The sequence below is a fragment of the Pinus tabuliformis genome, chromosome 1_1 (assembly GCF_031772625.1).
Source record: "Pinus tabuliformis cultivar Carrire ecotype Pingquan chromosome 1_1, CPIR1, whole genome shotgun sequence".
NCBI classification, from domain to species: domain Eukaryota; kingdom Viridiplantae; phylum Streptophyta; class Pinopsida; order Pinales; family Pinaceae; genus Pinus; species Pinus tabuliformis.
Window position 1 is genome coordinate 949446969 of NC_142297.1, and position 23467 is coordinate 949470435.

Consider the following 23467-nt stretch of genomic DNA (forward strand, 5'->3'; position numbering starts at 1 on the left):
TGCCTAATTCAAGATGCAAATTAGCGCACTCATCTTTGCCAACTTGTCTAATGCTTCCATATATCCTTTAGATACCTCTGGATCTGTATGGGATTTGATCCTAACCCCACCCCCAGGTGCAAGTTGGCCCAAACAAGATGGAGAGTAGTATTTTGGCATAAGGATATATGCCAAGGCATGTAGTGGAACTTAATTTCACCGTGTACACACACAATTGTGAATCATTGTATACAAGTTGGGATCATCTTCCTGAACATTACCTTTTATTTGCCCCAACATGATATCCATCTGCTCATACACCTCCCCAGTCATTGGTTTATCTGTATCTACAAAACGAATCATGCTATAAATGGGCTTGGTGAATTACAATACTTGCCTCACGCGTGCCAAAAATAGACCATCAAGAGAGGTCACCTCCACCTGTTCAAGACCTTGCTTGTCAGTTGCATTTGTAGCCCTATCCTTTAATACCTGCCAGTGTGGACTTGATACCATGTTAGCCAATGACTCTCTTACCTTCAAAGGGCACCTGAAGGTGAGGTAATAGCTAGCAAATCTAGTCTTCGCAATCTTCAACAGCTCCAATCTTGAGTGACGATGGAAAAGCCCATGGGTATTGCTATGATTTGTAATAAAATTTATCATTTGTTTGCCTCTCCTGTACAAATCACCAATCCATTTGTATTGTTGGTTTTTGTTCCTAATAATATCATGCATCAAAAGGTTCATTATGTGAACCAAACACCCAGACCAAAATATGTTGGGGTATTTATCCTCAATAATTTCTCCCATTGCCTTAGAATTAGCAGCATTATCAATGATGACTTGGATGACATTGCATGGCCCAATACGTTCAATTGTTTCAAGTAATGGTTCTACAATGTCGTTGCCAGTCTTGAACTTCTCTAAGTAATCATATACTGGAAGGAAGATGGCACCACTAACTGACACAGCAAGAACACTTATCAATGGCTTTCCCTTTACATTTTTCCATCCATCAAATACAATGGACACCCCATGCTCAGTCCAAGAATTTTTCATTCTACTCAAAGAATGTGATATTTTTGCTTTTTCATGATCAAGTCCAACGGTTCTAACCTTGTCATACCTAGGGCTCTTGTATCCTTTGGGGGCATCATTTATGGTAGAAACCATTTCATGCCAATAAGGTGAGTGAAGAACATTGAATGGTATCCCACATGCATAGAGAAACCGGTAAATTTTTTAATCCACATCATTCCTACACCCTTCATCAAGGAAATTGGATATGGTTCTACGCCTTAAAGAGATGTTTGTTCCTGTGCCTCCATATCCACAGCCATGGGAGGATGTTGAAGGAGTTCTTTGTGCATGTGATTGTGAGCTATGTTCAAAGAAACCCTTTGATTTTTTAGATTTGTATTGGGCTTCCTCCTCTTCCCTTATGTATTTGGCTCTATCTGTTGCTGACACACTTACACAACTTTTGATTCCTATTGGTTTACCTCCATACCATGGCCTTTTCCCACAGAGGTGCCTTCTGGCACGAGTGTATGAACATGTGTAAGTTTTGTTGCAATGGGGACATGTGAATTTAGTGGTTCCACCCCCTTTCCCTCCTTCAGGCCTAAAAACATATTTCCACAATGGGGTTTGGTCATGTTTAGTTTTTGGGGCCTCATCATGTCCACTCTCTGCCTCCTCACCAAGGGGCTCCTCTCTAAGGATTTCATCAAATCCACCATAACCCACTTCTTCATCCTCTTCTTCATCATGATCAACCCTCCTCCTTCTACTCTCCAACACCATAATAACCAAAAAAGGAACCAACAAGAAGAAAATGCCAAGCCATATAGCCACGATGTTTGAATTTTTGAGTCTGCCAAAAAATGGAGGAATGGGAATGGGAAATAAAGATATTTTTATTTAATTAGCAATGAACATAAAAATACAAAAATGCTAGATTAGAGTGTAGATCCTACCTCTTTGGCCTTCAATCCCAAGCTCCAATCTCCCTTGCAAGCTCCTCAAGCTCCTCCAAGATCCTCTCTCTTGCTCTCTCCAAGCTCCAAACTCTCTCTTACTCTCTCCAATGGGTGAATAATAGGAGGGGAGAGGGTATTTTTATCCTTTTCCCCCTCCCCTTCCCTCCCTTTCCTCTCCCTCTCCGCCGCAGGTCGTCGCCTCCCTCTCTCTCGATTGCGCAGCATTTTCCGGCATTGATGAAAGCTTTTTTAAGAGGGGGAGGGAGCGATCGCTCCCTAACCGTTCCCCCTCTTAAAAAATCGCTCCCAGAGCGAAGGGGAGTGGTCAAGGAGCGATCGCTCCCAACCACTCCCCTAATCGCTCCCTCATAAATAGGGAGTGAAGTTTTTTTAAAGGGAGCACGCTCCCAAGCGAAGCGCGAATTGGGAGCGGATTCGTGGGGGGTGCGAGGGCCTCCCCCGCAACCTTGGCCTGGAGTGATCCCTTAGGTCATTGTGTTTGACCAAGAGACCCGTGGGTTTGGTGAGGGACACTGATTTTGAGTACTCTCCCTTGGGTGCATTTGACTGAGAGACCATATGGTCAGGGAGATTGTGCCTTTTGACATCGAGATCAGGATTCCTCCCTTGGGTCGTGGACCGAGAGACTATATAGTAGGGGAGTTTGATATTGAGATAGGGATTCCTCCCTTAGGTCATTGAGCTTGACCAAGAGACCCTTGTTTATGGTCAGGGAGATGGACCCTATGTACTCTCTTAGGTCATTGGGTTTGACCGGGAGACCATTGGTATGGTCGGAGAGTTTGATCCTAATTACTCCCTTGAGTCAACTAAGAGACCATTAGGCTAGTCAGAGAGATTGAAGTTGAATTTTCTCCCTTGGGTCATTGGTTTTCACTGAGAGACCAGTGGGATGGTCGAAGAGATTGACTTTGATTACTCTCTTGGGTCATTGTGATTGACTGAGAAACCATGTCATATGGTTGGAGAGTTTGGCCTCATGAATGATGTTGATTGATGCCATTGGTTTTGGCTTGTGGGATGAGTTTGATGCTATGTATCTTTTCTTATGATGAGACCTGTACATCTAACTTTGTGATCTCTCCCTTAGGTCATTATCGAGAGACCAATGGAGTGGTCGAGGAGATTGATCTTGAGAGAGAATGAAAAGTACCTCCCTGGCTAAGAGGGAGTGTCGAACAATGGTAACTATGGTCAATATTTTCATTAGCAAAATCAAAAAGAAAATTTGAATTTCCAGTAATCCAAGTCGGCCCTCCTAGATCAAGTCGGCCTGGCTCCTTGGAGGCACCAATTCGACCCCTCTTAGAGAATATATATATGTGCACCTCTCCTCCACCAAAAGGGCACTCGACTCATCTCATGGTCTGTATTTGATAAGCGAAGATCTATTGCTCATTATCTCTGTGGATATAAACAAAAGTTTGGGCTCATTATCTCCATCACTTATGCGAGTTTTGTGGCATTATATCTCTGTGGATTATGTGAATTTTGCGGTGCTATCTTTTTGTAGACCATGCGAGGTTTGTCACTGTGGCTGAAGTGAATTTCAGACCTAATTGAAGGAATCTTTGTATTGATATTGAAGGGTTGGCTTGGCACTTGTGGGAGGTCATCTTGTTGGTCAGTATTTGTTGTCAATGTTAGTTTTTGTAGCATCGGATGTGTTCTAGCCTTGAAATTTTGTGAGAGGCTAGAATACATGAGATCTCCAAAACCCGGAAATTGTTTATGGAAATTTCGCCTAAGTGTTTCAAGTAGATTATTAGCCGATTTTTAAATATTTCCTAAGTCTAAACTTAGGGAATATGGTTAATTAATCACTATTAATTGAGATAAGGTGAGAATCATCTAGAAACTCACACGGATCGATCCAGAAATGATTCTAGCCATTGATTAAGTTTTAATCTTGGCCATTGGTGCTCTAACAACGGATTATAAAAGGAAGTCGATGTGGTGATGGAGAAATCATCCAGTGCAAATACTCAGTTGCCCATGCAGTTCCATTTTCTTAGTAGCAGCAGCTCAGGAGAGAAGATAGAGTCAGAGGGTGAGTAGCAAGTGGAAGAGGAGAGCAGTAGCATTCCGAGAGGAAGATTTCAAGTCCTTAGAAAAGTCAGGGGAAGGAAGGCCGAAATCTCCAGAGGGCCAGCGTAGGCTCTGCGCAAAGGGTGACACAGGGAACTCAACGCAGAGGTTGGGGAAGCTATTTCGAAGGCAAAAAATAGTTGTGGGGTGAGAGAAAATTCTCAAAATATTTTTGTCAATATTCTCCTCAAATTAGATTGGCAACTAAGTATCTAAATTATTGTACTCGGAATTGTTGCTTAATATTAACAATAAAACCCTCATCTGTTGCACCGGTTTTCCCAAGTTCGGTTTTTACAGGGACAATTGTCCAAAAATAACTGTGTCGAAATTATTGTGTGTGCTAGAATTTCTCAGTTTCCAGTATTTTATTTTCCGTAGTATTTTTATGGTGAAAATTGCAGCTGTGATTTTATTTGTTATTTGTCGTAGCAAATAAACTGCATAATTAATTTTTGAGTTAGAAGAATAATTTTCAGTAGTTGCAATAGATAAAATTTCACATGGTATCAGAGCGTAAGTGATCATCCGAGAAGCTCAAAAGCGAAGAAGGGAATTTCGCTACTCAGAAGGGGCAGCAGACCGAAATTCCTAGAGGCTGCGCAATTCATTGACAGGCATGACAAATTGCTAGCGCAGAAAATCGATTTTCAGTTGAAGGGTTGCAGGAAAGTCGAGTTGTTTGAGATAGTGATTCCAGCAGTTAGAGGGAGCAGCAGCGGCTCATATTTTCGCTACACAGATTTCTGGTTGGACGCAAAGGGTTTTGTTGCAGGCTACAGAAGCAGAATCCACGTCGGGAGGAAAAGAGGAATAGCACACTAAATTTTTTCAAGTATAGCCATGGACAGAAATAACATTCAAAAAACTTCAAATTTGTCTTGCAGATTGGAAGACGAATTTGCTTGCTTGGCAGGATCAGCGTCACAAGGAGTCTGGTATATAGAGAGTGGAGCATTATCTCATATGACAGGAGTTAGAGAATATTTCTCTAGCTACAAAGAGGAGCAGATGGACTTCCAGATTACTATGGGAAACAAAACGAAATGTACTCCAGTAGGGAGAGGTACCATAGATTTTTAGGGGGAGTCAGGAGCAAGCACCAGCGCTACAAATGTATTGCATGTGCCAAGATTGGGTATGAACCTGATTTTAGTATCCCAGTTACAGGATAAGGGGTATGATATTCACTTCGTAGGGAAGAAAGTGTATGTCAAACACCCGAGTTGGAAAAAGGTAAGACAGATTGGAGTTCAAAGTAACAAGTTGTACGAGTTAGAAATCGATTCTCCAATGGCACTGACAGGCAGTGACAATAGCAATGGGAAGGAGTTGAATGAGCTATGGCACAAGAGAATGGGACATCTACACCATGGAGCACTCGGGATGCTCAAAGAAACGGTAACAAGGGTTCCTGAACTTGGCACTGAACACGATGATGTGTGCAGAGGATGCATACTTGGGAAGTATGCTAAGGCAGCATTTCCAAGAAGTGACAATAGAGTCGATGGCATGTTAGGACTTATACTCAAATATTCGTGGCCCGATGTCCACTAGAGCTCTCAGCGGTGCCGAATATTTCGTCACCTCTATTGATGATCATTCTAGGAAAACCTGAATCTACTTCTTGAAGACCAAGGATGAGGTCTTCGATCGTTTCAGAGAGTTTAAAGCTCTCGTGGAGAATGCGACAAGGAAGAAAATCAAGGTGCTTCACTCAGATAATGTGGAGAATATATTGATAAAAACTTCACAAATTTTTGTGCAAAGGAAGGTATCAAGAGAGAATGGATAACTCCATATAATCCTTAGCAGAACGGTGTAGCAGAGCGGAAAAACATAACCATTGTTGGAGTTGCAAAGGTTATGTTATATGACCAGGATCTACCCAAATTTTTGTGGGCAGAAGCATGTAACACGACAGTGTATATTCAGAACAGGACTCCTCATATAGCATTGGGGAAGAAAACGTCGGAAGGAGCCTTCACAGGGAAGAAGAAGTTAGCCACCTCATAATTTTTGGCAGCGTTGCTTATTGTCACGTACCAGATTATAAAAGGACCAAACTGGATCACACTATAGAGAAGGGGTTCTTCGTTGGGTACAACCAAACCTCAAAGGCATTCAGAATCTATATATTCCTAGCAATAGGAAGATAGTAGTAAGGAAAGACGTGAAGTTCTTGGAGGACCGAGCTTTTAGGAGGTCTCGTGAGATGCTTACAAATGATCAGAATCAGTCAGCAGAAGCTCCTTTAGTCCAGCAGGAGGGGCAACCAGTGGGACAAGTAGGAGGACAGTCACAACGGTCAAGTACTGTGACCAACACTAGTATTTCCTCAGGTGCAGGAAATTCAGGGAGTTCTCAGCAGATGGAGTAGCAGAGACAGGATGAGGAGGAGCTGGCAGGACCTCCCACGACTAGTGGTCAAGCCAACAAAGAGGTTCGTCAGACATTGAGAGATGTAGAGGAGTTTATTGGAACTCCTAGAACAAGCAAGAGATGGGACAGAGTCATAGACAGCCTAACAGATACCAAGCATTGGTAGCTCAAGCTACAGAACCTTCCAGCTTTCAGGAGGCCGCACAGCACCAGGTGTAGGTAGACGCCATGGTAGAAGAATATAGCTCTATCATGACGAATGATGTTTGGGAGGTAGTGCCAAGGCCAAAAGACAGATGAGTCGTAGGTTCGAGATGGATCTATAAGATCAAGTATGTGGCAAACAACAATATAGAAAAGCACAAGGCTAGGTTCGTGGCAAAGGGGTATGCACAAAAAGAAGGGATAGATTATGAGGATACCTTCGCCCCAGTAGCTAGAAACACTTCTATCCGATGAATTATATCTCTCGCAGCTCAAATGGGATGGCAAATTCACCAAATGGACATCAAGACAGCCTTCTTGAACGGGGTGATAGAGGAAGAAGTGTACATAGAACAACCAAAGGGCTGTGAGACTCAGGAGAGGCGCACACATGTGTATAAATTGAAGAAAGCTCTATACAGACTCAAGCAGGCTCCCAGGGCATGGTATGGTAGAACTGACACCTACTTGCAACAGATGGGTTTTGTCAAGGGTGACGCAGATCCCAACCTTTACTATTTGATGGTAGAGAATGAGCCTCTCATTCTATTTTTGTATGTGGATGATCTCTTTTTGACAGGATCATCAGGGCTCATAGAGGAACCTGGCCGCAGAATTTGAGATGAAGGATTTGGGGTTCATGCACTATTTCCTAGGATTGGAAGTGTGGCAGAAGGATGGGGAGATCTTCCTTGGGCAAGGAAGATACACTATAGATATTTTGAAGAGGTTCAAAATGCAGGATTGGAAACCCGTGTCTACGCCCATGATTACCAATTGGAAGAAGATAGACACATCAGATAACAAGGATGTCGACCCCAACTTGTATAGATAGCTCATTGGGTCTCTCATGTATCTGGTCAACACTAGGCCAGATATCTGCTTCGCAGTCAATACCCTTAGTCAATTCATGGTAGAACCAAAAAGGGTACATTAGGCAGCAACGAGGCAAATTCTAAGATATATTCACGGCACAGTTGAGTATGGGTTGAAATATACTCGAGGGGACAGCATCAAACTTTGTGGGTACACAGATGCAGATTGGGCTGGAAGTTCAATGGGCACGAAAAGTACCTCCAAGTACTGCTTTAGTGTTGGATCAGGGATGGTTTCTTGGTGTAATAGGAGGCAAAAGTCAGTAGCACTGAGCTCTATAGAAGCAAAGTATATGGCAGCTAGCACAGTTATGTGCGAAGCTATATGGCTTCGAAAGCTGCTAGTAAGCTTGTTTAAGCAGAGGATAGAGGCAACCAATGTCTATTGTGATAATCAAAATTGCATAAAGTTAACTAAGAATCCAGTGTTTCATGACAGGTCAAAGCACATCAATATTCGATATCACTTTATCAGAGATTGTGTACAACGTGGAGCAGTCCAACTACAGTATGTTCCTACAGAAGAGCAGGTTGCAAATATACTCACGAAAACTCTAGGGAGACCTAAGTTCATCTATTTTAGAGAACATATGGGTATGGTGGAGAAACTGTTTCAGTAGCAAGGACAGGCTATTTTGGTTGCTCTTCAGTTGCAGGTCTTGCAATTGCAGCAGTAACAGATGAAGAGGGAGTCCCAGTGCAGGTGCAATGATGGCAGCAGTATAGCAGTGTCAGCAGCAGCACAAATGCAGCATATATCAGAGTTACGCAGTGGTTGGTGGGCAGTATGACCAGACATCAACAGCATGGCAGGAGGTGATGTATAAACAGGGTGTGCAGCAACACTAGAACACATTCCTCGCTAAGAGGGAGTGTTAGTTTTTGTAGCATCGGATGTGTTCTAGCCTTGAAATTTTGTGGAGAGGCTAGAATACATGAGATCTCCAAAACCCAGAAATTGTTTCTAGAAATTCCGCCTAGAAGTGTCTCAATCAGATTATTAGTCAATTTTTAAATATTTCCTAAGTCTAAACTTAGGGAATATGGTTAATTAATCAGTATTAATTGAGATAAGGTGAGAATCATCTAGAAAATCACACGGATCGATCCAAAAATGATCCTAGCCATTGATTAAGTTTTAATCTTGGTCATTGGTGCTCCAACAGTGGATTGCAAAAGGAAGTCGATGTGGTGATGAAGTAATCATCTAGTGTAGATACTCAGTTGCCCAGGCAATTTGATTTTATCAGTAGCAGTAGCTCAGCAAAGAAGATAGAGCCAAAGGGTGAGTAGCAAGTGGAAGAGGAGAGCAATACCATTTTGGGAGGAAGATTTCCAATCCCTGGAAAAGTCAGAGGAAGGAAGGTCGAAATCTCCAGAGGGCCAGCGTAGGCTCTACGCAGAGGGTGATGCAGGGAGCTCAACGCAGAGGCTGGGGAAGCTATTTCAGAGGCAAAAAATAGTTGTGGGGTGAGAGAAAATTCTCACAATAATTTTGCCAGTATTCTCCTCAGATTAGATTGTCAGTTGGGCATCTAAATTATTGTACTCAAAATTGCTGCTGAATATTAATAATAAAACCCTCATCTGCTACACCAATTTTCCCAAGTTGGGTTTTTCCAGGGACAATTGTCCAAAAATAATTGTCTCGAAATTATTGTGTGTGTGCTAGAATTTTTCAGTTTCCAGTATTTTATTTTCCGATGTATTTTTATGGTGAGAATTGCAGCTGTGATTTTATTCGTTATTTGTCGTAGCAAATAAACTACATAATTAATTTTTGAGTTAGAAGAATAATTTCCAATAGCTGCAATATATAAAATTTCACAATCAAAGATATGTTATTTTGAATGATGTACAAATTGGATTAAATTGAAAATTCTCTCATAAGGAAAGATTTGTTGGGCTTTCCCCCTTGTGGGTTTTTCCCTGGCCATTGACCAAATTTTGGTTTCTCTTGTCTCATTGTTGTTTACTGTGATCTCTATTGCTTTGTTGAAGAAGTTAATGGTTGAAAATTTTCATGTATAACTGCTTAATGATTAGAATGCTCTATAGAAGTCAAATTGTATCATTGGAAGTAGTTATCAGTTTGAAAATTTGTCTAGTCTTGCTTGCACTAGAAAATCAATACTTATATGATTTATAAGTTCATCCAGAATATGAACCTTCACCAACTAACTGAATGCCATTTACATTTACCATTTTCCTTCAATAACCAGTCATTTAACTAGTAAGGTCTGAATTCTTAATTTATCACATCTGCCTTGTCAAAACCCATTGATTTCATTATACTCTTTTCCAATGATCACCTTAAAATGCATATGGCCAACAGTTCAAAAGTCACGTCCCATTTAGTAACATGCAGAAAGTTCTCCTTTCGGTGTTTTCATATGAAGTCATATTAGGATCAATTTCTTGAATACAATATTGAGTCATTTTAGTGCTGCAAGTTTACCACTTGCATGGTTTTAGATTTATAGATCTGCCAAAATGCTTGCAGCTTGGCATTCACACAATAACAGATATTTTAATTTTTAACAACCTAAATGAGACCAAACATGTGAATCACCCATTGCATTAAAACTTTTGAAAAAGAAAATAAGCTGAATGCCAGACCAGTGCTATTGTATAGCCTATTCTTTTATTGTGTAATATTTTTTATATACTTCCCAAGTACCCCATTATATTAGCTTGCAAAACAGCCCCATAATAAAGATGATACCTCTAAACCTTCTACTGCCAACTACAATATGTATTAATAATATATGCTAGGGGGTTCATTATCTAAATTTAATCAATATGTAGCACAATTACCAGACTATCATGGTGGGTCATACATTCTCTAAGCTTTATGCCATATTCTTACACCAATGTCTTTCTAAGGAGTTGGAGAGCCAACACCTAAGGGCTAGAGGACAAGCAGGCTTCCACCCAAACTATTAAATGATTGATCACATCTTCACACTCCAAGCCATTATTGAGATGGCTCATCATCGCTCTTCAAAGGCCTACAATTGCTTTGTATACTTCTAAAAATCATTTGACATAGTTCCAAGGAAGGCACTATACCAAAGGCTCTGCAACATTGGCATATATGAGACCCCCCTAGTAGCCATCATGAAACTATATGAGTCAGTTTTTGGATGCCTCAAGGTGGCACACGGCATTTCCAACTTCATGCAAAGTACCATTGGGGTAAAATAGGGGTGCCCCCTCTCACCGACCCTCTTCAAGATCTATATTGATGAGCCAAAGTTCTTCCACAAGATATCCATAAGGGGTACATTTATCTTCTACATAACATGATTTTCGTGCTCCTATTTGCCAAGAACCTGGTCTTGTTGGCCTCTACTCCCGAGGGCCTATAGAGATGGATCAATGCATTGGCCAGCTTTTGTGACCTTTGATAGCAAACATCAACCTAGGTAAAACCAAGGTTTTGATCTTTGATGCATCGAAGAACTCTTTTACAGACTTACATTTCTACTACATGAGCGTTGAGATGGAGATCACCACAACTTACACTTACTTGGGAGTACATTTCACGGGACCTCGTTCTGATATGCAACTATCCCTCCATCCTCAACTCAGTAAAGGATATAGATCCCTAGCCTTCATTAAGATGCAGTGCTTCCAAGGTCAATTTCATGACATCTCGTCCAATCTCTACCTCATGGAGACAATTATTTGACCCACAGTTCTCTATGGCTCTAAAATCTAGGGATCAAGTTTGTTACAAACACTCTAGGCCAAGATGGAGAGAGTCTAGACCTTGCTTATCAAGCGCATCAGTGATTTGCAACCCATTATTTAGGCAAAGTTCAATGTCCACCCATTTCTCCTCAAGGTCGTTTTCTGCTTGGTCTCTTTCCTTCATAGAGTTGGATCCTTCAAAGACACTATCACCAAGAGAGAGAGGTACCCCTACCTTCCACTTTTCTCTTCGAAGGCTCTCGCTTCAGATGCCCACTAAGGCCGTGCATAAGATTGGTTCTTAAAGGTGTCTTTGCTTCTCTAGTCGATGATTATAGCCCCAAAGTGCCTTACCCAATTCAGATTCTCTCTTGATGCACCAATCCATCTCTTGTTGACTAGACAGGTACTAAATCAGGGGATCAGAGAGGACATCTACGAATTGTACATTCAAGTCACCTGGACCTCGCCTCCAACGAGCTTGGGCTCAAAGATGTCCTTCTACTTAGAGCACTTTTTGGAGCTACGAGATGGCATCATTGTCTACCCCCTTATGCATGCAAGCATTGAATGCACTAACTCAAAATCCCTTTGGGACAGCTATGGGTCGCTTCTCATCAACCCTAGATGGAGACAAACCAACATATACCACTAACTAATAGGATTTGCTAAAGGCGCCACCTACAAGAGCTAGAGACAAAGATGCACCTCATTTTAGGTGCCCCCTTTACTATGAGATAAGAGCAGTGTTACTTGGGAGCGGGAGTGAAAGCGGGGAGCAGGAGCGACATTTTCAGAAGCTCCCAGTTTGGGAGCGAATTCCAAAGCATTTTTATATAATATATATATTTTTTATATTTTGATACATATATGTCAACAAAAACATGTAGAATAATGAATTAGATATAAAAAACATAAAAAAAAAACATAGATTGAACCATACAACAACAATCATCTAGAAGTTATAATCTTCATCAACCACGTCCACAAGTTAGTAACATACAACATATTGAGTCTCATGATTCATCAATCTTAGAGTTTCAAGCTTTCAAAATTCAATATATAACATTTATCATCATTGATCACCAAAGTTGTACTCGTAAGCTAAGTGTAACCATTACAACAAATAATATCTAACATGAAATGAAATGTTATAAAATGAAATGAAATTAAACAACTTTCAACTTTCATGAAGCATCGTATTCATAATTCATTACTAATGAGTTATAATTGCCAACTTCAAACTTAAATTGTCATATATTGTTTAAAAAAATATCATAATAAATATGAAAGAGTCAATAGTTATAAAAGCTACTAGAAACTAGAAAAGAGAAGTAAATCTATTATCTATTTCTTATGCTTGGGCCTCTTGCCACCACAAGAAATGTCTAATTTTTTAGTCTTGTTGGAAAATCAGGATCTTTGTCATTAATATCATCCTCTAAGCATTAATATCCAGAGGTATCTTTGTCATTACCTCTATATTTGTATAGGGATCTTTGTCATTAATATCACCCTCTAAGCATTAACATAAGATAGAACAAGCATAGCATGTCAAGTCAAGATTTTGTTTGAGTGATGCATACATTTTTAGGAGGGTCATGATAGAGGAGTTCGACAACCAATGTCACTAACATCAAGGTACATAAAGGGATTGGTGCTCTTGATTAAATACAAGTTCCATACCCTAATACATGACAAAATATAATGGAAACATTGCAATCCCCCAATCCTGAAATCCTGAAAAACTGATAAGTCTGCTGGATTTTGAATGAAATCTAAAATTCTATTTTCTCCATATGAAATCCAATGAGGCCGGAACCACTCTCAAACATCCTGAGTCATTTCATGGTAATGTTAAAAATTTAAGTAAAAGTGTGAAATGTCACTTTTACTTTAAGAGTTTTAACATTACCATGAATAGCATATCAATACTAGGGCCTAAACTTGATCATTACGCTGCCCCACTCAAAAATTATTTGTTTCTTTCAAAAAAAATTGCATTTCAAACATTACTACAAAAAAAAAATTGCAAAAAAGGCAAAACGCTCCCGAAAAGGCAGGGAGCGAAAAAAAAATTTAGGGAGCGCGCTCCTGAAATCGCTCCCATTTCGGGAGCGATTTTGGGAGCGTGCTCCCAACCCGCTCCCAAGTCGCTCCCGCCCAGAGCGTGGATTGGGAGCGGGATTGGGGGGGGGGGGGGGCGCTCCCCCGCAACACTGGATAAGAGAATACTATCACTGCCTCTATAGGGACTCGAGGGGCTTCCCCTCTACTTTCTTCTAATACCAACACCAAAGATGCTTAGCCCTTTTCATCAAGGAGTTCTTCAGCCACAGATATCAGTGCCTGGATGCCATACACCATCTTGAGATGACAAGCATGATCACCTCATATTTTCATGTTGATCAATCATATTAGAGTGACAAGTGACAGGTAGAGTCGAAGACCTCAAATCTCTCCTCAACCTCCCCCTCTAGGAGACCGAACTATTTCATTGAGATCAATTCAGAGGTGTCGAATTATACATCAATCCATACATCCTTAGAGCGGTAGAGGGATTATCTCCAAACGAACCCAGAGTAGAGTGCCTCCCACCCATCTGATTACCTCTCGGATCCAGAGGAGCAGCCAGGGATATATCCATAATTTCTTTCTTTCAACCTCAGATGCTAGGACTATCCCCCAATCCTACATCCCCCCAGGATCATACAATCAAACCCTCCAATGCTTCCATAGGACTCCAACAGTGAGCCAGTGCCTAGTTCACCCCCCTCGCCTTTGGCCATCAGACCCAAGAGACCTTGACATCGTTAGCTTCATTGTCTAATCTCTCTGTCTATCATGATAGGCTATTGAGTTGTCCACTTTTCCAAACTTGGACAAACTTACTTAGTATTTTGTATTTTGTATCACTGTACCTGTGTCACAGTTATATACATGTATTTTGAGGCTGTACTACTGTGGGTTTTCTTTCTTTGTGTTATTTTCATACTCTATATGAGTTGTGCTCACACTCCCACATTGTATTTATACGGGTAGTATTCTTTAGTCCCATTGACCTACTTTGTCGTCATTCATTGATGATTGCACATTAATAAAATAATCTTATCTTATTTTATCTCATACATCTAAATTTCATCATCATTTGAATACTTTTGAATGCAGAAGTAATTTGATTATGCATTAGGCAGAGATATACCAGTTCAAGAAGGGAGAATTTATTAAGTCTTGGAAATCACATGCAATGCATAATATGCCAACATTCATCTTGAACTCATATGCTATAACATAAAAGCATTAGAAAAATTGCACCTGACGATAAGGCTTCTTGGGCGTTCTCCAAAATGCCTGGATGATCATATCAAATCCCATAAAAGAAATAACTTAATAGCCCGTTCACTCAACTCAAATATTTCAGACTACATTGCATTCAGCCACATATCCTGATATCAAGAACAGTATTAAATTATACTTTACCTGTTCAAAATAAAGAACTCTGGATCCATTCACAATTGTAGTTGCCGGACATGTCAGCCATCTGCATTTGAATTACATATCCTAGCAATTTAATGAAGACAATATACAGAAAAACTAATACCCAACTTAATAAAAGAAGCAACATACGATGTCGAAGCACAATATATACATTGTACACTAAAATAGCAAAACTAATTAGACTTTAAAATTTCTACAATACTAATCTCATGAGAAGTACAAAGCCCCATCTCCTACTAAGTAATGCAGCAGCACCATAATTTTAACCACCTTCTTTCACATAACTGGAGACAAGTTATAAGGATTCTCAAAAAGCAGACATGTCACAGAAAAGCATTTTCATTGATGAATAATAATTGTAGCTGCTGAACATGTCAGCATTCTGCACTTGAAATACAAATCCTAGAGCCTTAATAAAGACACTGTACAGATAAACTAATACCCGGCATAAAAAGAGAAGCAACCGAAGATGTAGAAGCACAAAATATACATTGTACACAAAAATAGGAAAACTAATTAGCCTTTAAAAGTTCTAGAATAATAATCCCACCGGATCTACACAGCCCCATCTCCTACTAAATAGTGCAGCAGCACAGTACTTTTAGCCTTTAAAACAAATTGAGCCCAATTACAGGATTTTCCTACAAAGCAAACATGCTCAGATACTTAAAGTCACAGAAAAGCACTTTCAGTTGTGAAAAAAATTGCATTTGAGACACTGATGCAACTTAAATTTCACCCTTCCATGGTAGCTATATCTACATACTTTGACACATCTAACACTAGAGCCTTGGAAACTTCACCTATAAATAAATTTAATATCTTTTATACTTAGGTTGATATTTCTATTATCAATAGTTGATCCCTTTGCCACTAACAAGATCTTTGTTGGTGTAAAATATGATATCGCTCAGAATGAACTTCTCAAAACTTAAAAGTCCATTGATTCAGTGCCAACAATTTGAGGGCTCGTTCTTCTTCAGCAGTTCACAGGTGCTTTAGCCAAACTTAGCAGATGGTTGCTGATCGTTAATCTCAGACTTAAATGCTGAAGAGGTTACTCGCATGAGATCTTTAGAGTATTTCTCTTCAGCTATCAGTTCCACAATCATATGAGTACTTTTATTTCAAGTTAACCCTATTTTAGTCATATCTTAGCCCTATTAGCTTTGGAGTTATAATGGAGTTGCATTTGCACTCCCACATGTCTTGTACTTACACTGGATATATCCTTTAGTCCCATTGACCTACTTTTGTGGTCACTCGAGGACATTAATAAAATTTCATTTCATTTCATTATTAGCAGGTTTCCCATGCACACATGTGACCTGCAATACTTGGCATGTGCATGGGAAAGAGAGAGCTTTAAAAGGAAACTTTCAAATTCTTGAGATGGACCTGTTACACTTCATATTGTACGAGGTTTCACGTTGTGATTTTAATCACAGTGATGAAGTTTGCAGCCAGTGCCCATGGAGCATTTGGATGGATTTGGGGGTACACCCCTTAATGGAGCCTCTTCTCTTCTTGACAGTTGATTATTTGATGGAGATCTTTGGTAAAGGAGATTCACTTCTCTATGTTGGATGGTCATGGTCGATGATCATCTAGTGGTTTGGCACTACTTTCATACCTTTGTCTGATGGAAGCACTTTTCTCATGTTGCATCATTGTCGACGAGATCACCTTGTTATTTCCCCTTATTCATGATGTTCTGGTCACTACTTTCACTTAATTGTTGCATGGTGGGTTCATGTCTTGTTCGTAGTTGTTTGTGTCTTCTAACACAGAGTGGGGTGTTTTCCTAGTGTTTTACCTTGGTATCACACACATTTCATCACCTTTTCATTGCTGTACCTTGATATTATTCATATTTCATCATATTTTCACTTTATAGCTTGGTAAAATCCACATCATGCTCATATTCCATCAGATTCCCTTTCCAAGACGGCCCATGAATCATTTCATCCATATTCATATAGGTTTTACTTCACAATTAGCCTTTCATTTTCCATATTTCATCATTTCACCATTTCCATGTATAAACACATCAAAGTGGTCTGGGATATTTTTATTATTGGTTAATTAAACCCAAACCTTAGCCTGAGTGTTGCATTAATGACCTATTTATATTCGAATGATATAAACCTTCATTGGGGCCTTATCCCCTAAGTTACATCTTAAATTTTTAAATGTTCACTAGGTAATGGAACTTTATGTTCCATGTGATACACCTCATGAGGGTAGTACCCCCTCCTTTTGGCACACAAGTTGAGGAAAGTGGTTGAACTTTGCACATCATTTGAGAGGTTAGTTATGCATGCACCCTAGTCATTTATTCACATTCACTCATCCTTGTCCATGTGGTACATCCTCCCAGACTTATGCACATGCCTTCTTCACTCAGCATATTCTTCTGGGTTAGTAGGTGGTGCACTCAACTAGAGGGTCCATATGCACCTTTGAATGAGTCATGTTCACATCTTGTTTCACCTTGTTGAGGTTTAAAATGACTATGAGCTACTTTGAGCTAATTTGGAAGGAGATCCACTACACATTTTTCAAAACTGAATTATGGAGTGATTTCAGGAGATAGAGGATCGATTTATTACATCTTGACATGGTCAACCACCTTGGGAGGTGTCACATATATCTTGAGCTTATCTTGTCACAGGTTGTTACACAGCATAACTAACCACTCATTATTTAAATATCATTTGAGTTGTCACATGAGAGAACATTATAATATTGGTTTCCTTGGAGACAAGGCTGTATTTAGATAACTCCAAGTATATTTTATCATTTCTTCCTGGAGAAGAAAGTGGATCAAAATAACTTATTGCTACCTTTAGTAAGTTGTTGAGGGGGGTATTTAATTGTTATTCATTGGAGAACTAATTGATCTAGGAAACAATTACTTGTTCGTCGTAAGAGAGATGAAGCTCCCCTTATATGAAGGAGCTTTCTCTCCATTCTTTGTAGTTGGTGATGGGGAATTTCCGATCATGGATTGTCAAAAGTGTAGGGTGGAGACTATAGATCTTGGAGATCATTGTGTATCAAGTTTGAGGATTAATGAAGCATAGAGGTAATGATCAACTTTGTTGTGTGATCTTGTCATGCTCTTCTATTGTTGTTTATATGTTGTAGAATCTTCTTGTTATCAGACTTATGTGAAGGCTTAATAATGAAACTGGGATTCCTTTAGGAATAACCAACGTAAGGACATTCCTCCTCTTGTTTATTTGCTATTTACTTTTGCATGTGTTTTCCATTCATCTATCAATTGAGTTGCATCTTTGGAGGTGCATTTCAGTCATGAAACAGCACCTTCAAATTTGTATTGATGAGTGGCACCCATATCCCTCTAGGACTTGATTTTACAACTTATTCTCAGCAAACACTTAGAGGTAAATTGCATCAAACTAGTTTCTTTTATCATAAGTACACATCTCAGTGATGAATGTATCAAATAAATCCTTCATCCATTATTGGTTGATTGTAAAAAACTAGCCCTTTCTACCATATAGCCTACCAAGGCAGTTGACTGCGACAAACTACTCTTCTCATTTCATGCAATATTTAATGACTCCATTAGCCCAATAGTTTGATAGGAACTAGTCTCATATCATCCCATCTCCTTGTTCCCCCTCTTCTTACTTTTCTTCCTTTCCCATATTCCTTTTTCTCATTTCCATTTCCATTTTTATACACTACAACTACCCTTTGTTTTATCAAAACCTACTTTTCATTTTCACTTTAAAACCCAACACCGTAGACTTGGTAATCCTACCTTAGGGAAGCCCTCCTTGTGTTGGAGAAGAGCCAACCTAAAGTGTGGGGAAGAGCTGTTGAGATGACAGTAGGCAGCCTTCTTGAGTTACACAAAGCTAACACCTTGGTGCTTGGGATTTTACACTTTTTATCAGTGCCAAATTTCATTGTAACAAGGCCATTTCAACAAACTTTCTACTTTTAGAAAGTTCATGTTTTCAATAGGCGATTGGAGTTTTATGTCCTCATTTGATAGTATTATAAAACGGTCTTCTCAAAGTTTTAAAGTTCATCATTTTGAGGAACTCTCTGTTTTTAGAAAGTTTGTACTCTTGGAAATTAATCATGTTTATGGATACCCTTTATGGAGGAGTGCAAGTGGTCAAATTTTGGTGATGATGGGAGAGGGTGATTTTTAAGGCTTTTGCAGAAAATGTCGTACAAGGACAAGGTTGTATAAACTTTAAAGAGGGAAACGAAAAATTTGGGGTGATGTCAAGAAATTGGAAAATTAGGTCAAAAGTAGGATTTCAGCTCTAAAAAGCATAGATATGCCACAATTGCTTTTCTAGCGATGGAAACAGCTTTCAGTCTTCATAGGACTCATGTTGGAAAATGGACTAGAGCAGCATGATTAAGTTTATATTTTCCTTTATTTAACATTTACTTGTGATGTTAGGTTCTTCTTTAACTTGTTTTGTTCTTATCATCAAATAAATGCCAAAACAATGAAGATCACATGAACACAAGATATAGGCTCCAAGCCAAGGCAAAACCCCTCCAAAGGGGAAACCGACAAGAACTTTTCTTCTTACAAACTTCAAATGAGACTTCCAAGACCAAAACATAAACCAAGATTCCTACAAAGACAAAGTAGACCAGCCTGTCTTCCTACAAAAGCTTCTCTCCAAAGTTTGTTATTCCTGCAACTCGGTCTTGAAGAAACCCTAGCAGAACCTAGGGAACTTGCATGAGTGAACAACCAATGACATGGATCAGATCTTTGTAGGATCTTCTAGCCTTTTCGCATTCTTTACAAGTTACAAACCAACTCTTCTAATTTCTTTGCATCCTTCATGAGATACAAACCATCTTTTCTAGCTTCTTCGCATGAATTGGAGACCTTGTCCAACATATGTATGTATTAATTCACTTAACAGTCCAAGGAGGTCGAAATATCTCCTTTATATACCGTTTCAATAAGCTCTTTAAGCCTTCGCATGGCTGACATGAGCAGGTTGGCCGACTTGAATATTGGAGCCCTCTAGACATATTCAATTATAAAAATAATTCTTCTTTCTTTGATCCAAGAGCCCAATAGGGTCTTTTACATAATTAAAATAAGACTTTAACTCATGACAATTCCTATAGGCATGCAATGGATGCCTTGACCTATTTAGGCCAATGACCCAAGCATGAAACCCATGCTTCAAAAATATTTTTTCTTTTACATTTTTCTTCTTTTGATCAATACATAAGAATTACAACATGACATGAGTCAAATGACAATTATGAAGACTAAAACTAGTTACATTTTTCTAACACTCCCTCTTAACTAGGGAGGTATTCATAATTGTTCAACTGGTACAAGGATAGTACTCACTTTGAAAAGTTCTTATAAGAATAGTATCATAAACAGCATGTATAGTGCTAGAGATCTAGATATCATCTAGGCTAACTGCCAAGGTATCAACCTCTCTAGGTACCATCTAAGCTACCTTCCAAGGTACCATCCCAACAGGGATCCAAGTGTCATCTAGACTACCTGCCAAGACACCAACCCTAACAGGGTTCTAGGTATCATCTACGCTACCTGCCAAGATACCAACTCAACAAGGATCCACATGTCATCTAGGCTACCTGCCAAGACACGAACTCAACAAGGATCCATGTGTCATCTAGGCTACCTGCCAAGACACAAACTCAACAAGGATCCAAGTGTCATCTAGGCTACCTGCCAAGACACAAACTCAACAAGGATCCATGTTTCATCTAGGCTACCAGCCAAGACACGAATCCAGGTGTCATCTAGGCTACCTGCCAAGACACCAAATCAAGGATCCAGGTATCATCTAGGCTACCTACCAAGATACCAACAGGGATCTAGGTACCATCTAGGCCACCTGCCAAGGTACCAACCCTAACAGGGATCTAGGTATCATCTAGGCTACCTACCAAGATACCAACCCTAAGTACCATCATACAGGCTTTGTTTGGCCTAAGGTACAACAAATCATCATCATGATATGGTCGGTGCCTCAACCTTGTTGTATATAGATTAGTACATATTCGTCATCATCAAGGTCAAACTTCAAGGAACTTTTATCTTCAAGGAGTACCAGTCACAAATGCTTACTCAATCCTTGGTCCCCATTTTTTCCTCATGGCCTTCACTAGATGTACAGTTGTTAGTCCCGACCTAGCGCATGACGCATGAAGTAGATAATCATGTCTATCATCACTCCCTCTCAACCAGGGAGGATATACACATTCCTTCACACACAAAAGGGAATATATCCAATCTCCCTCTCAACTAAGGAGTTGTGTCCAACATTAGCTACTTTGTTCTTTTAGTGGAGATCATAGTAGTAGTAGCTACACAGGCTCTTCCCTTTGCATCATCATGTCACCAGAAAACTTCGATCTTCCTAAACATCATAGAGCCATCCTCTAACATTTGTGACAAGGTTCAGGTCATTAGTCTTGCACGTTACTTTTGTCTTGTCATCAATGAAGGGATTATATTGATTCTCTTCAAACTTCAAGTTGATAATAGCTTTTTTATGAAAGTGATCTCCTAGTTATTGTACGAACTTGAATCCCAAGATGAAAAACATCTTGACTTCATAATTGTCAAATATCATATGTTGAGCTTGTCTTAACATCCTTCACGTATTCCTACAATATCCTTCCAAGTAGCAAAACAATATGTTAACCAGATAACCAATAACAGAAATATTAGACTTACCTCATCATGATGACCTTTTCATCAAAGCATCAGCTTTCTGGAGTTCTTCGAGATCAACATCCTTTTGCATGATCCATTTCCACATGAATCTTTCTTCATGCATTAGAGTGCCCAAGGATCGAGCTTGATTACCAAGCTGTAATTGTTAACTCCCTTATTTTCTTCTGGAGACTATACTTGATGTTGATCAATATTGTTATATTCATGAAATCAAGCACATTCATAACCAATTTTTCCTTCATGATTCTCTTTTGTTAGTATCAACTCCTTCAGGGCCTTTATAGTTCCCTCAATTCATCATGCTCATCATGGCACAAGATCAGTTTTGCTTAGCCATGCTTCTCATTTTGCTTCCTTCATTATGTACCTACAATATTCACTGACAAGTACCACCAAGCAAAATATACAAGTACAGGAGCATGATTATGGTTTTGATAATCTATGGATTCCATGGTATCTTAGAGAGGGAGAATTCCTACAGTTTTCAAGTACAAACCCTAACCAGTTCTAGGAACATGATGTCATACCCTAGATTTTATTCAATTCCCTCCTCGCTAGGATTTTTCATACACCCTAGACTACCTACAAACCCTAGAAACCAAAAGCAAGGGTTTCTATGAGGGAACAAACAGATTAAGGTTAGGGTTTCTCTCTTGACTAGGGTTTTATATTCCAAGCACTATCTAGGGTTTATAATCCCTAGATATCAAAGACCTTCAACAAGATGAAGACTACAAACCCTAGAGTCAAACCATGTCACAAAACCCTAAAACAATTCATGTTAGACCCTTTATGTATAAAAACAATTATATGTACCTTATAGTCAAGGACTACATACCTTAGTCCTTCATGATCACTGGAAATCTGCTACAAAGCCTTCTTCTAGATGCCACAATTTTCTTACTGTTTTTTTCAAGAGTGAAAACTCCAAAGATGACAAAGCCAAAAGGTGTCTTCAAATGTATTGCTACTTCCATTGATGTCACCATGCCAAATCAAGATGCTCTTCATAAGGTGACTAATTGTTTCATACTGCTACAGTCCTAGAATTCGATAAAAAGTCCTCTTCTTAAACCTAGCTTTTGAACTATATATATTTTTTACTATAAGTCGACTTCATGATAAAGCTTGGCCTCCTAATATGAAGTCACTGTCACTGTCTTACGTCCATGAATATGGGACGAGCCTCAGCGAGTCATGAAAGCAACGGATTTGTTCTACACACAAAGTGTTACAGGCCCCTAAGCATTATGAGTTATTGAAAACATAGAAGAGCCACAGATCCCAAGCAACTGTAACAAGTTCTTACGATCACGGACGAGAATTGTAAATGATGCCAAAATTCAAATCACATTTACTTAAATTCATACTGAATTCGAGACTATTGGAATGATATCATTGTGTATATATATCATCGTGAATAGTTCATGGTCAGCGCTCAAAGATGTGTGATTACCCTGTATTTCAAGCCATATCAATCGGATGCGAGCTACAAGCATCTGACCATACATATTTTCGTGCTATAAATAAAATATGCGAGCTATAGAAGCTTAATGCCAGCAAGCCAAAAAGATTTATGTATCTTCAATGCGATGTGATTCGATGCCCTTTGGTCATTTTGAGCGAACCTCTATTCGCTATAAATTACAATCTCAAAATATTAACTTACAAGTGACGACATGCTTCATATGCAAGAGTGATCCATTTCGAAAGTGATGCCTCAAAGTATGCGAGCTTCTACGATTATGCGGATTTCATGAACTTTATAACATATGTGTCGATCCACGTTGATACATGCCAGAGTATCGATCCATATGCGGGCCATAGGAAGGATCAAGCTATTGTCACAAAGGCTATACAAGTTTTCAAATTTTACAGTGAGTTTGATCAATCACAGGCTATATAAATAAACCATAGCAATATTTAATCAAAGATGTGATTATCTTGGAGAAGCTATCGTGCCATACAGACATCGTGTCACAGAAATTCACAGAGAT

General features: G+C 39.4%; 1 protein-coding gene across 2 annotated transcripts in view; it reads right to left on the reverse strand.

The window, feature by feature from the left end:
* The window catches only part of LOC149217636 (chromophore lyase CRL, chloroplastic-like), a 137123-nt gene that overhangs the window by 88292 nt on the left and 25364 nt on the right, over window positions 1-23467 (reverse strand). For both annotated transcript variants that reach the window (XM_089391389.1, XM_089391390.1), the window contains exons 3-4: window positions 14711-14771; window positions 14546-14581 (exon numbers count right to left, since the gene is read on the reverse strand). In XM_089391389.1, coding sequence (XP_089247515.1) covers window positions 14546-14581; window positions 14711-14771 — 97 coding nt within the window. The remainder of the gene's footprint in view (window positions 1-14545; window positions 14582-14710; window positions 14772-23467) is intronic.